General features: G+C 44.5%; 1 protein-coding gene across 2 annotated transcripts in view; it reads right to left on the bottom strand.

The window, feature by feature from the left end:
- The window catches only part of RNF43 (ring finger protein 43), a 57,867-nt gene extending 45,224 nt beyond the window's left edge, over positions 1-12,643 (bottom strand). For both annotated transcript variants that reach the window (XR_004419954.2, XM_033078435.2), the window contains exon 1: positions 12,335-12,643. Coding sequence is in view for 1 of the 2 variants with exons in the window: in XM_033078435.2 (XP_032934326.1) it covers positions 12,335-12,571 (237 nt within the window). In the remaining variant the exon portion in view is untranslated. The remainder of the gene's footprint in view (positions 1-12,334) is intronic.
- Positions 12,644-12,966: the final 323 nt, after the last annotated feature.

The raw sequence follows: 12,966 nt of genomic DNA, 5'->3' as shown, positions 1-12,966 counted from the left end.
TGGGACATTATCCCACATTTCCCACTTGTGGCCTGTCAGCTAAATCATCCTTCTGCCCCTGAAACAGCCAGAATTCCCAGTGCTGGGCTCCATCAGACACACTGCATTGCCTGCCTCCATGGCCTGAGACAGAAACTACAGGACCTCAAAATACCTTCTTTGACATTAGCTGAAGAAGACAACCTAAAAATGCAAATCATAGAAACACAGAAGTGTTTAGGTTGGAAAACCTGGGATCATCAAGTCCAACCATTCCTCCAGCACTGCCAAAGCTACCACTGACCCATGTCCCCAAGTGCCACATCCCCAGAGTCGTTAAACCCCTCCAGGGATGGGGACTCCACCACTGCCCTGAACAGCCTCTGCCAATGCCTGACCCATGTTTCAAAGAAGAAATCTGCCCCAAAATCCAATCTAAAATGGTATGGTTGGCAAGGGTTTGAAGCTATTTTTGACTTAACACCTCCCAGTTGGGGAAAGAATTTATGTCCCAGAAGCAGTTATCTGATTTAATTTATCTGATCTCTCAAACAAAACATATCTTTCTAAAATGCACAAAGTACTTATGGCCATTCATGGCACATTTAGGGGCTTCATTAAATTAACAGTGCAGAGTTGATAGGATTACAGTTGGGGTTTTTTTCCCAGTAGCATGATGTCTCAGTCCCATTTGTTTCAAGATAAATGTTTATGGTTGCAAACAATGATTTTAAAGATCTTTTCCAACTTAAATGATTCTATGATTTGACATCAAGTGATTTTCTTGGTGATGAAATATCTGATGTTTGCATGTTATCTTGATTCATTCCCTAGGCAAGGAAAGGGGGATATGCCCATAGGCTTACAAAAAAATATATATTCTGTAATAAGTAGAAGTGTTATTACCCCATAAGTGGAACATAGTAGAGGGAATCGTGAAGGATGAGGGTGACAAAGAAGAAAAATGGTATGTTAAGTAAAGCTGGATAGGACTTGGAGCAACCTGGTCTAGTGGAAGCTGTCTCTGTCCATAGCAGGGGGTTGGAACAAGATGATATTTAAGGTTCCTTCTGACCCAGGCCATTCCAAGATTCCATGATATGAAGGCCAAAGTGCCAAGGGCTTCGAACGCCAATTAACAGCACCGGCTGAAAGCCGTGTTGTGAGGTTTTCAATATTTGAACCTAAGGAACCTTGCAATGCTTTCTGTGTGAACAAAGAGCTGAGCTCCACGCCAGTGATGGAGAGTGAAGGAGGTACTTCTGCAGTTTTTCCATCCAGACTTGCCCAAACAGAGCAGAAGGGGACTGGAGGGGCTGGTACTGAGGGCAGTGGGGCTTGGGCTGGAAGATTCTGCAGGAAAGGACAATGCAAGGGTTGATTTGTACCAAAGGTCCATCCAGCCCAACATCTTTGCCTTAACAGTTGCCAACAGTGGATTTCTGAAAGAGAAGTAAGAACAGGACAAGCTTGTAGGGCTTCTGCCCTGGGCATTCTCCAAGCCTCCAACATTTTATAGACTCCCTGAGACAAAGCTGGGACTGGTTATTTCACAGCCATTGATGGAGCCTTCTCCCATTCACTAGTTCCAGAGGTTCCATTTTGAACCTCCGTAAATTTTCAGCATCCACAGCAGCTCCTGCAGCAAGGGATTTGACATGTTAATTGTACAGTTAGTGAGGAGCACTTCCCTTTGAACCCAACTCTTTGTAGCCTCATGTGATGCCCCATTATTTTCACATGGAAAGAAAGTAACAGTCAATTCCTATTCATGACTCACTGGATCTTGTCTGTATCACCCTTCAGCTGCCTCTTTTCCAGCCAGAAAAGAGTTAGTTCAGTTTGCTGTTCTTTGGATAAAATGTATCTTATGTTTCCTTTTATCCTTGTGTTTTTCTCCAAACATCTTCCAATACAGCTACTACTTTTTTAGAGCTGTGGAGAACAGAACTTCACACAGGACTCAACATCTGGATGTACCTGGGATTTTCACAGGAGCTCATAGAGATTCTCTGGTTTATTCTCTCATTTTCATTGCTAATACTCCTTTTGTCTTCATGAGAACTACCACATACCAAGCTGACACTTGCACAACCAGTCTGTTAAAATCATAAGACACAGTTGAGGCATTAGGTAAATCAGAGCCCATCACCTGAAGGTGAAGAAATTACCAATTCTCCGTGTTCTGAAGTATTTGGTCTCATAAGGTCATGCAGTGATTCACTGCAGTCTTCATTACTTCTAATAAGATCATGTATTGGAAAGCTATAGAACATTTACAAGCATTCCTGTTCCCACATGCTCATCAACATCTGGGAGAGCACAGCTACAGCATATACAGCTGTAGCCATGGGCTCCTTCCAAAGGCAAAGTCCACCAGTCACCCCTTCCACCTGCTTCTTACCTTCCAATAATTATTTATCCAGGGCCCTCCTTCTTAATCCATGTCTTAGTTTTGCAGGAAGTCTTTGCATTTGGGAAATTCAGCCAGACCTGCCCAAATGATGCTGCAGTTGAGTCCTTCACATGCACTCATAACACTCTATGTTATAATTTCTATCACTTATCATTTAACAACACAGTGCTCTGGGCTTTTGTGGATGAATTGGAGCTCAGAGAAAAACTGGAATCCCATCAGCCACCTTCCAGGGATTTTAAACAAGAATTCATAGACAAGTTAATAGTTCAATGATTTCATCCTCCCCAGTCCTTGGTTGAATACTACCTGATCCCAGCAACTGATAGTGGTAATTGTGTCTATCTCCATCATCATCATCTCATCTCCAGACATTTCAGCCTGAGACAGATGAAAGCACAAGGAGAATTGCATTCATTTTTCTGCTGGGAGTTTAGCTGACTTAAGCACAGCTTTTAGACTTTTAACTTTTCATAGATCCTACCAACTGTCAGGTGAACTTTCCGCTTGTGACTGAAAAGAATCCAGCATTACCATTTCCAAGTTATTTCTCTTCTCTTTTCACTCTCTTCATACATTTTTAGGCTGTTCCTCTTTTTCCTAATTTTACCAAATTTCTTGATTTTCCAGGATGCTTTTATAAACTTTCTTACTCTTACATTTAGGTATCCTGATATGCTTTTTTCATTTTTCAAGTATTTCTCGAGAGGTACATTTTATGTTAATTCTTACTGTAGTGTCCTCAAACACTTTGTCCTCAAAAACTCTTGGTTGCCCTCTCAGATTCTTTTTAATGACCTCATTTGATTTCACGTCACCCTTTTCAAAATTAAGACACAACTGCAGATGATTTTTGGCCTTTTAACATAAAGTACATGTCACTGTCCAGAGTGACTTTTCAGAAGCAGGACATTGAATGAGGGCATGGAAAAGGCCAAGGCCAGCATGGCATTCCCCAGTTTATTCTGTGGAGAAAGCAACCACAAAAGAGGCAGACAGAGAAGGAGCATGAAGAAAAGAGCTGTCACCAACTCTGGCCACAACCAGGTACAACTGGTAGAAATGATGAAATGGTGGTTTCTCAACCAAAAACCAACACAAGTTGTTTGATGATCTTTTTTAACATAAGGGCTGTGTGTCGTACAAGCATGTGGGGTTCGTCCATCACTCAAGTCTGACGTGCTTCTCTCATGGAGAAGTTGTGCAAAGTTTATAAACAGCAGCTTTTGGTCCCCTGGAGTGACAAAACAGAGGTCACAGGTCCTCTGAAGGAGGTGATGGAAAGACCAGATATCTCTACGAGGAGAGCAAAGTGTTGGAAGCAAATCCTGACAAGCAACAGCTGAAACCCTTCTGTGAACTGCTACTGAACAACACATACAGAAAAGCAACAAGAGTAACCATTATTCTAAGCAAGATGAAAATCATAGAGGATTTAAAAAAGACATTTGAGAAAGCAGATGAGGGAAAAAAATAGCTGAGTGGGACCATATAGCCTGAGGCATGTTATGTGAATGAGACAGGTGAAACAGGGTAATGGGGAGGACAGTAGCATTTTGGTGGCCCCAGGGAAATGTTTGGAGAGAAGTCTTCAGCACTGAGTGAATGCAATGTGCACTCACAGCATGGCTTTAGGACACTTAGGGAACAGAGGAACAGTGGTGGTGCAGTGTCCCAGGCAGAAGGGGAACTCTGATCTCTTCAGGATCTTGGAGAGGTTCCACTTATTTTGGCATAGAAATAAAAAGTTATTCAGATCACTGTGCAAGGACCAGGACTCAGGACTGGAGCAGTAACACAAACACAAACACTATCTCTCTTACTACCCTAAAAAGTAGTCAGGGCTGGGTTTCTGGAGCTATATCTCTACACTGGATGGTCGTGTAAAGAAACCACCCTGCAAAGATTTAAATTCTGATTCAAACTGACACACGGGAAGCTGTGTGGAAGCTACAGGAATTATCACAATTCAGTCTCTTAGTTGACTTTCACAGCCTTAAGAGACGTTCCCTATATTTAAACAATCTGAAAGCAACATTTTGGTGCAGGATCTTGCACAAAATTCAACTAACGAAAGAACCAGTGCTCTACACCCACTCCCTAGAACTTGTCTCTTGTGCTCTGCCATGTGATCATCACCCCATACCCATTCTAGACAGTGTCTTCACTGTGCTTGCCCTGCTGTTTTTCGGCTTGGTGGCCTTTGTAAGGAGAACTGTTTCACATCTCTAACAGGACTGGAGTGCTGCTCATTTTTTATATTTGGATCAACCCAACCCCAGGGTCATCCTCCCTGAGTTTCTGCAATGGATGTACCCCTCCTACAGTTCTATACCAACACACACCCCATGGAAACACAGCTGCTGAAGAGCTTTAGAAGCAGGAAGCTGAAATCTATCCGTTCATGTAATTTTGAACTAGAATTCACGTACCTTTTACCAAAACAAAGCAAATTTAATCCCCAAACTGCTTTACTTACATTCAGAAGTAACATGTCATAACCAAACCCAGTCAAAAGCTTTTAATTTGTTTCACAGAATTTATGGCCAGAGGAATTTATTCAACTCCCCAGTCAGAACTGCTGTGTTTGACAATCCAGTACATCTCTGCCACTACCCTGATGCTGAGCACAGTAATAAGCATTAGATTAACCCATTTGATCACTGGAGACCAAATTACTGAGATGAAGAACAAAACAGAGATCAAAGGGCCACTAATGCCCTTAACCAGCCCCTTCAGGGATGGGGAAGTGAGAATACATCCATTGATTTAGGCAGATGATTCAGATCTCAACATGCACAGGAAGAGGACACACCCCCAAAATTTCAGATAATTTGAACAGGGTGGCTGCAGGGGGGAAGAGTCTTCCACAGAAATCTGGCAGCACAGGAGTAACCCATACAACCTAAGCACATCCAAAACAGTCTTCTCTCTACTACCTTTGAACACTGACCTACATGTTTGAGTGCCTTGTTGTGAGGTAAGGCCAATCCTTGATGCTCCTAAAAACAACTCCAGCCTGAGCTGTGCTGGAAGCACGCCCAAAGCTCCGAAGCATGAGATGTGATTACAATTCCTTAATGCAGCCTGAAAGTGTTGTGGGCAAATGAAAGGCCCTGCAGAGCTTCCTGTTCTTTGCAGCCAGGGAAATAAGGGGGGAAATAAACAAGTATTAAAACTAAGTAATAAATCACAGAACTCAAAGAGAGAAGAGACCACCATGACCACCCACATCAAGTGTGATGATATATTCCCTTGTACTGAGATTCATTTCACATAACCCAGAATTTCACTTATTTGACCCTTGGCAATCCCTGCAACATAGACCGTCGTGATACTTATGATGATATGACTGAAGGTCAACTACACTGCATATTTCCCATTGTATTTACTTGTTACTTTTCTCAGTTTAGGATAAAAATTGCTTTTTTCATACTGTGAGGTTGTGAACATTTTAGGCTTTTAGACATGTTTTTGGCATGCTTCACTGCATGGAAAACCACTGAGATATATTAAATAAAAATGCATGTCAATTTTTTCCAATATCCAGCCTGATAAAACAGATTCCTCTTCGATTATACTGAGATGGGGATGTTTGCATAATTTTGACAATTCTAAAAGTTTTCATTTAAAAGCAATGAATTCACATGTAGTTCAAAACAACCTTCCTCAATCCATAGGAAATGCCCACCAAAGCATTCACTTGATGGAGGCACAGAAAAAAAAAAAATCTAATGGTTCAGAACCATTCTACCACAAATTCAGCCCGGCTGCAGCCTGCAAGTACCATAGGGGCCTGTTTCCCTTCTGCTGTAATCTCACCCTTTTGCCAGCTTATCTTTGGGAAATGTCCACTTGTTCCCTGGATGTATTCCAGTGTCTGTGCATGGCCAGATATCCTCTATTGACTGTTACTCACTCTAGCCCTGTGGGTTCAGTCTCCTGACCACAGATCTCTGTTCTGCTCCAGTTGGGAGCCTCCAGATCTGTCACATTTTTACTACTGAAAATCTTCAGTTCAAGACGGATCTGCGCCCACCGTCACAAATAATTCAACTGCAACCACAACCAGCACCAGATGGTGCACTGGGAAGCTGGGAGATTTAGGTTTAAAGTCCTTTAAACTCCTTAAACAGGGAACAGTTTCCAGTCACATGTTTTCTGGGTAAGGAAAGGAGAAGACACACCATGGAAAGCTCCAGTTCAGCCTCTGTATAAGCTCGAGAGGGCTGGGGGTTCAGAAACAGCCTCTGAGATGAACCTTTTCTAGCAGCCAACTATAATGGAGGTTCCTACTCTGCATCTGGATTTTAATGGCTCACCTTCCACTTGCACTTAAATCCTCACCTACACTGAACTAATCCACACTATGGGTTACACTGGACATGGCCAACACTGCACTCATACTCTATGTCCAATTTCTAAGAGATCTGTTGGGGCTTCTTCAACACTACCAATGTCCCTGTGCTGGGTGACTACAGCCTTTCTGAGTCACTGCTTCGTGTGTTCCCCGAGACACCTTCTACTTTCACAGAATCACAGAATCACAGGATGGTTCAGGTTGGGAGGGACCTTGATGCTCAGCTCATTCCACCCTCTGCCATGGGCAGGGACACCTTCCACTACCCCAGGCTGTTCCAAGCCACGTCCAGACTAGCCTTGGACACTCTGAGGGATCCAGGGGCAGTCTCTGGACAACCTGTGCCAGGGCCTCAGCACCCTCACAGGGAAGAATTTTCTCCTAATATCTAATTTAAACCTGCTGTCTTTTGGATTGAATCCATTCCCCCTTGTCCTGTCACTCCAGACCCTTGCAAATAGTCTCTCTCCATCTTCTTGTCAGCTACTTCAGGTACTGGAAGGCCATGATCAGGTAACCGTGGAACTTCTTTTTTCCACATTAAATAATTCCAAATGTCTCAGCCTTTCCTGGGCAGTATCTATGTACCATGTAAAAACCTGGGTTTTTTTCCTCTGTAGGAGCCATTGTCTAAGTGTTTCAGTGCAATTTCCCTTTAATGGTTTTTGTCAGAGTCACACCTTTTGGTACTTAGGCACCCATTTTTATTGTGCTACAGTCAATGGCTCCATTATTGCTGCTTCTGAGGTAGTTCTTGCACATTACTTAATGCTAAGTCAAGTCTGTGTACTTGAGTACAAGCTGTTCCATGAGACAGAAACTGATCCTTTGAACTGCCTCGAATTGTGCTATCGGACCAGCTTATTCACACATAATTTAAGTTCCCATTATCATCTGGTTCAACTTTCCCACTTCTTTGATCTCTGTCAATATTATGCACTCAACATCCTTTTGTTGATGCAGGAGCTGGGAGGATAGAAGACTACTAAGGTATTTACTTTGGTATGGGTTGGGAGTGTAAACCTCTTTGACCACTTAAGGAGGTGATTCCAATTCCAACTGCATGTGCCTTGCAACACTGGGAACACTCTCAATTGTCCAGGGTCATCCCACAGTTCATTGCAGCAATTCCAAGGGATAATTATCACTGCTGTTCTGAACACCTCACTCCTCCTCTAACTGGATGTGTGATTGATTTTCTTCTGCTGAAGGGAACATGCCACTAAAAACAAAAAGGTGATTCAGGCTCCTCTTCCAATTCTCACTCAATCCATCCTAAATATATAAATTTAGGAGAAAGGAGGATAATCCTTGGTTTGGGAGTTCAGAGCCTTTAGGGAGCTTTTTCTGTGCATTTCTTCAAGGTGTTTTCCAGCAGTGATAAGTTAAAACAATGCACTCCATGGGTAAATGAAAGTTGACTTTTTCCTACAATCCCCTCATTATGAAACTGCTGAGTTTGTACAGAAATGGAATAAAGTATTGTGAGACTTGCAATGAAATAATGGATGCTGGGAAAACTAGTTCTACACACTGCCTGCTCAATGAGACTGTGCCACTGTCCCACACATGCACTGGAATTTTCTACGTGTCAGCATGTGAAGGGATTGGGACTGCTGATCACTTTGCCCTCCCTGTAGTAATGTGAGGTTATCCATCTCTTTTTAAATATCCCTAATAGGGACTCTTCCCAAACTTTCAACACTTATTCTCAAATGCCCTAGAAGTAGAGACTGTACCAACCCCTGCCACTCTGCACAGACCAAAGAAATCACCCTCTGCCCTCTGCAGAAGATGGGGGTTATACATACTTAAATACAGATATTAATGCTCAGTTTTAATAATGCGTCCTTGAATCTTGATCATTGTTGAACTGTCCTAAACAAGAATGTAAGTGATGAACTATATCTCAAATAAAAAGGTTTCTTTTCTTCCACAATTAGATTTTCACATGTTGAAATTTAAATTAGAAAAATCTTCTTTGAACTCGCTCCAGTGACTCTCTCCTTTCCTTTCCAAGACATTCTTCATTTTCCTATCTATCTTCCAACCAAAATCAACTCTCTCCAGTACGAAGTGGAGACTGAGTCACAGGTAAGAAGGAAACCAAGACTTATTCCTCAGAAGTCAGACAATAGAGGAGCAGAAGTATCAAAAAAGGAAGCTGAAAAATCTCTATAGTAATCCTGTGAAAGGGAGTTAATCTGCAAACAGCCACAGGAACTGCAATTCTGAGGGCATGTTGAATCCTGAGCTGCTCATGCACTGTCCACTGTCTGTCCAACCTACTTGCCTTAAAGCTTTGGCACCTACATCCATAATAAAAGGCCTGGTTTTGACTCCCATGGGACTTTTAATGATAGTTCAGATTCCTGCAGTCACCCAGCAGAGATCACAAAATCCCAGACTGGTTAAGGTTGAAGGGACCAGTGCCACCCCTGACCTGGGCAGGGCCACCTTCCACTGTCCCAGGCTGCTCCAAGCCCAGTCTAACCTAGCCTTGGACACTCCCAGGGATGCAGGGGCAGTCACAGCTTCTCTGGGCAGTCACAGCTTCTCTGGGCATTCTGTGCCAGGGCCTCCCCACCCTCACAGGGAAGGATTCTTTCCCAATTTAAACTTCCAAACCTAAATTTCCAGTTTGAAAACTGCCAGTGAGTTCCCCAAGTGCTCCCTGCATCCAGCAAGAGTTAATGCTCAAAGCAGGTGCTCCCTGAACAAGCTGGAGCACTGCACAAGCCTGGAGATGATTTCTGCAAGAAATCTAAGGTGTTGGTTTTTTGACCTATAAAGGCTTAAGTGGCTCTGCCTGCTTGAGAAATTCCTCTCCCTTTGCATTACACGGCAGCAGCAGCATTGGAGTGCCAGAGGAACACTGCTGGGGCTACAGTGGTAGGGGTGGTGGCTCCCTGGTATCTTCCAGCTCACCCACTGGGCAACAATGGAAATACAGAGATTTCCCACAAAACTGCTCACAGGGGCAAAGGTTGTGAGGGGAAATTCAACACTGGGGCTCTTTTATTGTACATAAAGAGGAAATTGCTAAAGCTGGCTTCTGAGATGTAACACACCACAATCAAAGTCCATTTCTGCAGATGATCCTGGAAAATAGGGCAAGGAGAAACAAAACCAGGAAAGCATTCTGGTAGAAGTACTTTTGGTGAGGCTCCATCATTTACATGCAGGATTTTCTGTATTAAATTTTAAGAATGCATTTCTAAAAATATATTGACCAGAGCACTATGAAGATAATTGTAAGTCATAAAGAAGAGAATCTGACTTGACAACAGGGGCTACTCTGCACCACTGATCCTTGAGCAATCCTATTCTACCTCTGAAGGAAGAGAGCATTGCTTTGGAAACAAGACTGAGCCAGCCATGCCTCTCTTCCAAGCTGAGTTCTCCAGTTTGTGTTCTCCTGGACAGGCTGACTGCACCTTATAGAGTCTGACATAGCCAAGTCCTATGCAAAAATGATGTAAAAGCCCCACTTCTCAATAACTGTAGATGTACCATGTTACATCCCTAAACTGCATTTGAAGAAGCAATTGTGCAGGTATACATGCACAGCCATAAGTTTAATTTATTAAGTAGGAGTTCCCGTGACATCAAAACTAAGTATGTGACCTGAAGTTTTTGCAAGATTTGGATGCTGACAACCATGTGCAAAATGAGACGTCTCAATAAAGCCTGATTCTGGTGTGTTTAATATCCCACTATCTAAAAGCAAACAGAAAAGTATTCATCCCACTAATTTCTTACTAATTTTGTACCTGAAGAGTTACATCCTCATTTCCTGTTTTCTCTTTACAGAGGTAAGAACCCACTGAAGGATCAGGACCCAAACAATTCTAAATGTCATTTTATAGGCCATGTTTCAATATTAAGCAGCAAAATTAGAAACCACAGCATGAGATCTGCAGGAGAGGTCACAGGTACACTTGGCTAAGCCCTCCCAGAGCATAGTACCTGGCACTGGGCAAACATCCTGCTGCAGAAGGCACAGCCTGACCCCCTGTCCCAGCACTGCCAGCTGAAACCAGGATTTCCCGCACTGGATCCAGTGGGATGTGGAGCAGGAGCTCACCCCAGCACATAGAGTGGCAGAGTCAAGGACTGAAAACACACCCAGGGCAGGTCAGTGTCTGTGTGCCCAAACTTAACAGGTTGGATTAGATTTTCCCCAGCCCTCTCCATTTGGAGGATGACTTTTAAAGGATGAAATCGGACACTATTCACAGCTGTTTATTCCAAACACCTGGTTGGTGCTGCTGTGATAGCACAAAATTCCCACTTGGTATTGCTGCATTTGGTTAGAAACCTCCACAGATCCCTCAGGAGAGGTTATCGTCCTCCCATTTCCAAAAGGTCCTACCCTATACTTTGTGCTCAGTTGCAACACCACTGTAGCTTTTGTAAGGAATAAATATTGACTTTCCTGGACATTGCCTCACAACAGAAGAGGACCTTGAATGCGTTTGTCTCAGATTTTTTTTTAGCCTGGTAATATAATTTTATAGCAGAGATTTCATTCTGGGGAGTTCAAAAGGCATGGAAAAGCGGGCTTTATTCATGTCACAAATTGTCCATGTTCACTTTCAGACAGGGGACCATGTTCTAAAGCTGTTCAACCGTCCTTCTCTTCTTAAAAAAACTATACAAATTTATTACTTTCATTTAATTTTCCAGACTACAAATTTAATTAAGATTTCAACATAAGCCATTTGGAAAGACCTGGAAAAATGTAGGAGAAAATTAAGACTTAATATTAATGCAGGCTATTTTGACCTTTCTTTTTTTTTGTTCTCAGGAATAAAGCACACAATTGCCAGGCAGATGAGCCACAGAATGGAGAAAATGCACACCAGGTCTCAGGAAACCAAGCTCCAAACTCAGTGTGTGCAGGAGATGGGTCTGTTCAGTGAATGGCTCAGCTCTGGCTGTGCAGCACCTACACCACCTGCCCAGGTGTGGAGATACTCTCCCCTTAATCAACGTGAGAGAACAGCATTAATTCATCTATAAAACTGCCTGGTGGTGACATCACCGGAGCTCCTGTGTAGGTAACATTCACCCTTCAGCTACAGGCAACAACAAGCAGGCCCAGGGATTCTGGTGGGCACAGCCAGGATGGGTTTTGGAGCTAAAAGAGAAACACGAGCTCGGCAGAGGGTGTGGAAAGCCTCACGAATTTCAGAGAAAAAAATACTAATCCTGTTTTCTGTCAGATGTTTCACATCCCGACATGTGACTTGACACACTCAGCTTTATAACATCAATTAAGATATGAAATGATCTCTATGGAATCAGCCGACCACATCCACAATTCAGCAGTAATAAGGCACAGCCACAGCTTGGCCCTGAAGGGAGGCTCAGCCCTTTGCACTGTGCTGTCCCCTCGGCCCCCAGGACCAAAGCCGCAGGGACAGCGCACGAAGCACGGCATAAATCCACAAACCCACTGCGGGACACGGAACCCAAGGCACCGCTCGGGGAGCCGAGGCAGCCAGGAGGGAAAGGGGACAGGCTGGGGCGGGTGGCGAGATCGCCGGAGCGGGACAAGGCACTGCTGCTCTTACCTGGAGCAATTTCCCCTCGGCCGGAGTCACCTCGGCGACGTTGGCGAACTCCCCTTCCAGGACGATGGGCTCCACTTTGAGCGGGATGACCCTGATGATGGCTTTCTGCGCCGCCGCCCGCTCCGACTCCACGGCCGCTGCCAGCGCCAGCCCGGTGTGGCCCAGTCCTGCCTGCAGGGTCGCCATGAGCAGCCAAGGCCAGAGGACAGCCAGCTGCACCTGGGGGCCAGCACTCATGCTACCAGCAGCGGGCTCCGGCCGCTCATACCGCTCGGGAACGCGTCCTCAGCGCGGTGGGCTCGGCCGGCGGCACCGCTCCGGGGCTCCGAGCCGGCTCCGACAGAGCCAGGGGCCGCAGAGCGGGGCTCGGTCACCGCCAGCGCGGCTCCTCGGCGACGCCGGCTCGCACCATCGCCGCTCCTCTCTCCCCGTGCCACGTGCTCAGAGGCCGCCGGGAGCACAGAGGCATATTTTAAACAAACAAACACACAAACAAACAAAAAATCCTAAAATGTGAGTCTCTCTTCCTGCAGATAAATCCAGAAGGATCAGCAAAACAGGTTGCAAGCAAGAACTCAGTTTGGGTGCAAAGGGAGCATTAGGGGCTCCTCCACGTAGATGAGGCGCAGGGA

This window comes from Catharus ustulatus, chromosome 22 (genome assembly GCF_009819885.2).
Source record: "Catharus ustulatus isolate bCatUst1 chromosome 22, bCatUst1.pri.v2, whole genome shotgun sequence".
NCBI classification, from domain to species: Eukaryota; Metazoa; Chordata; class Aves; order Passeriformes; family Turdidae; genus Catharus; species Catharus ustulatus.
The sequence above is the reverse complement of the archived record's forward strand: the minus strand, read 5'-3'. Positions and strand labels throughout refer to the sequence as shown.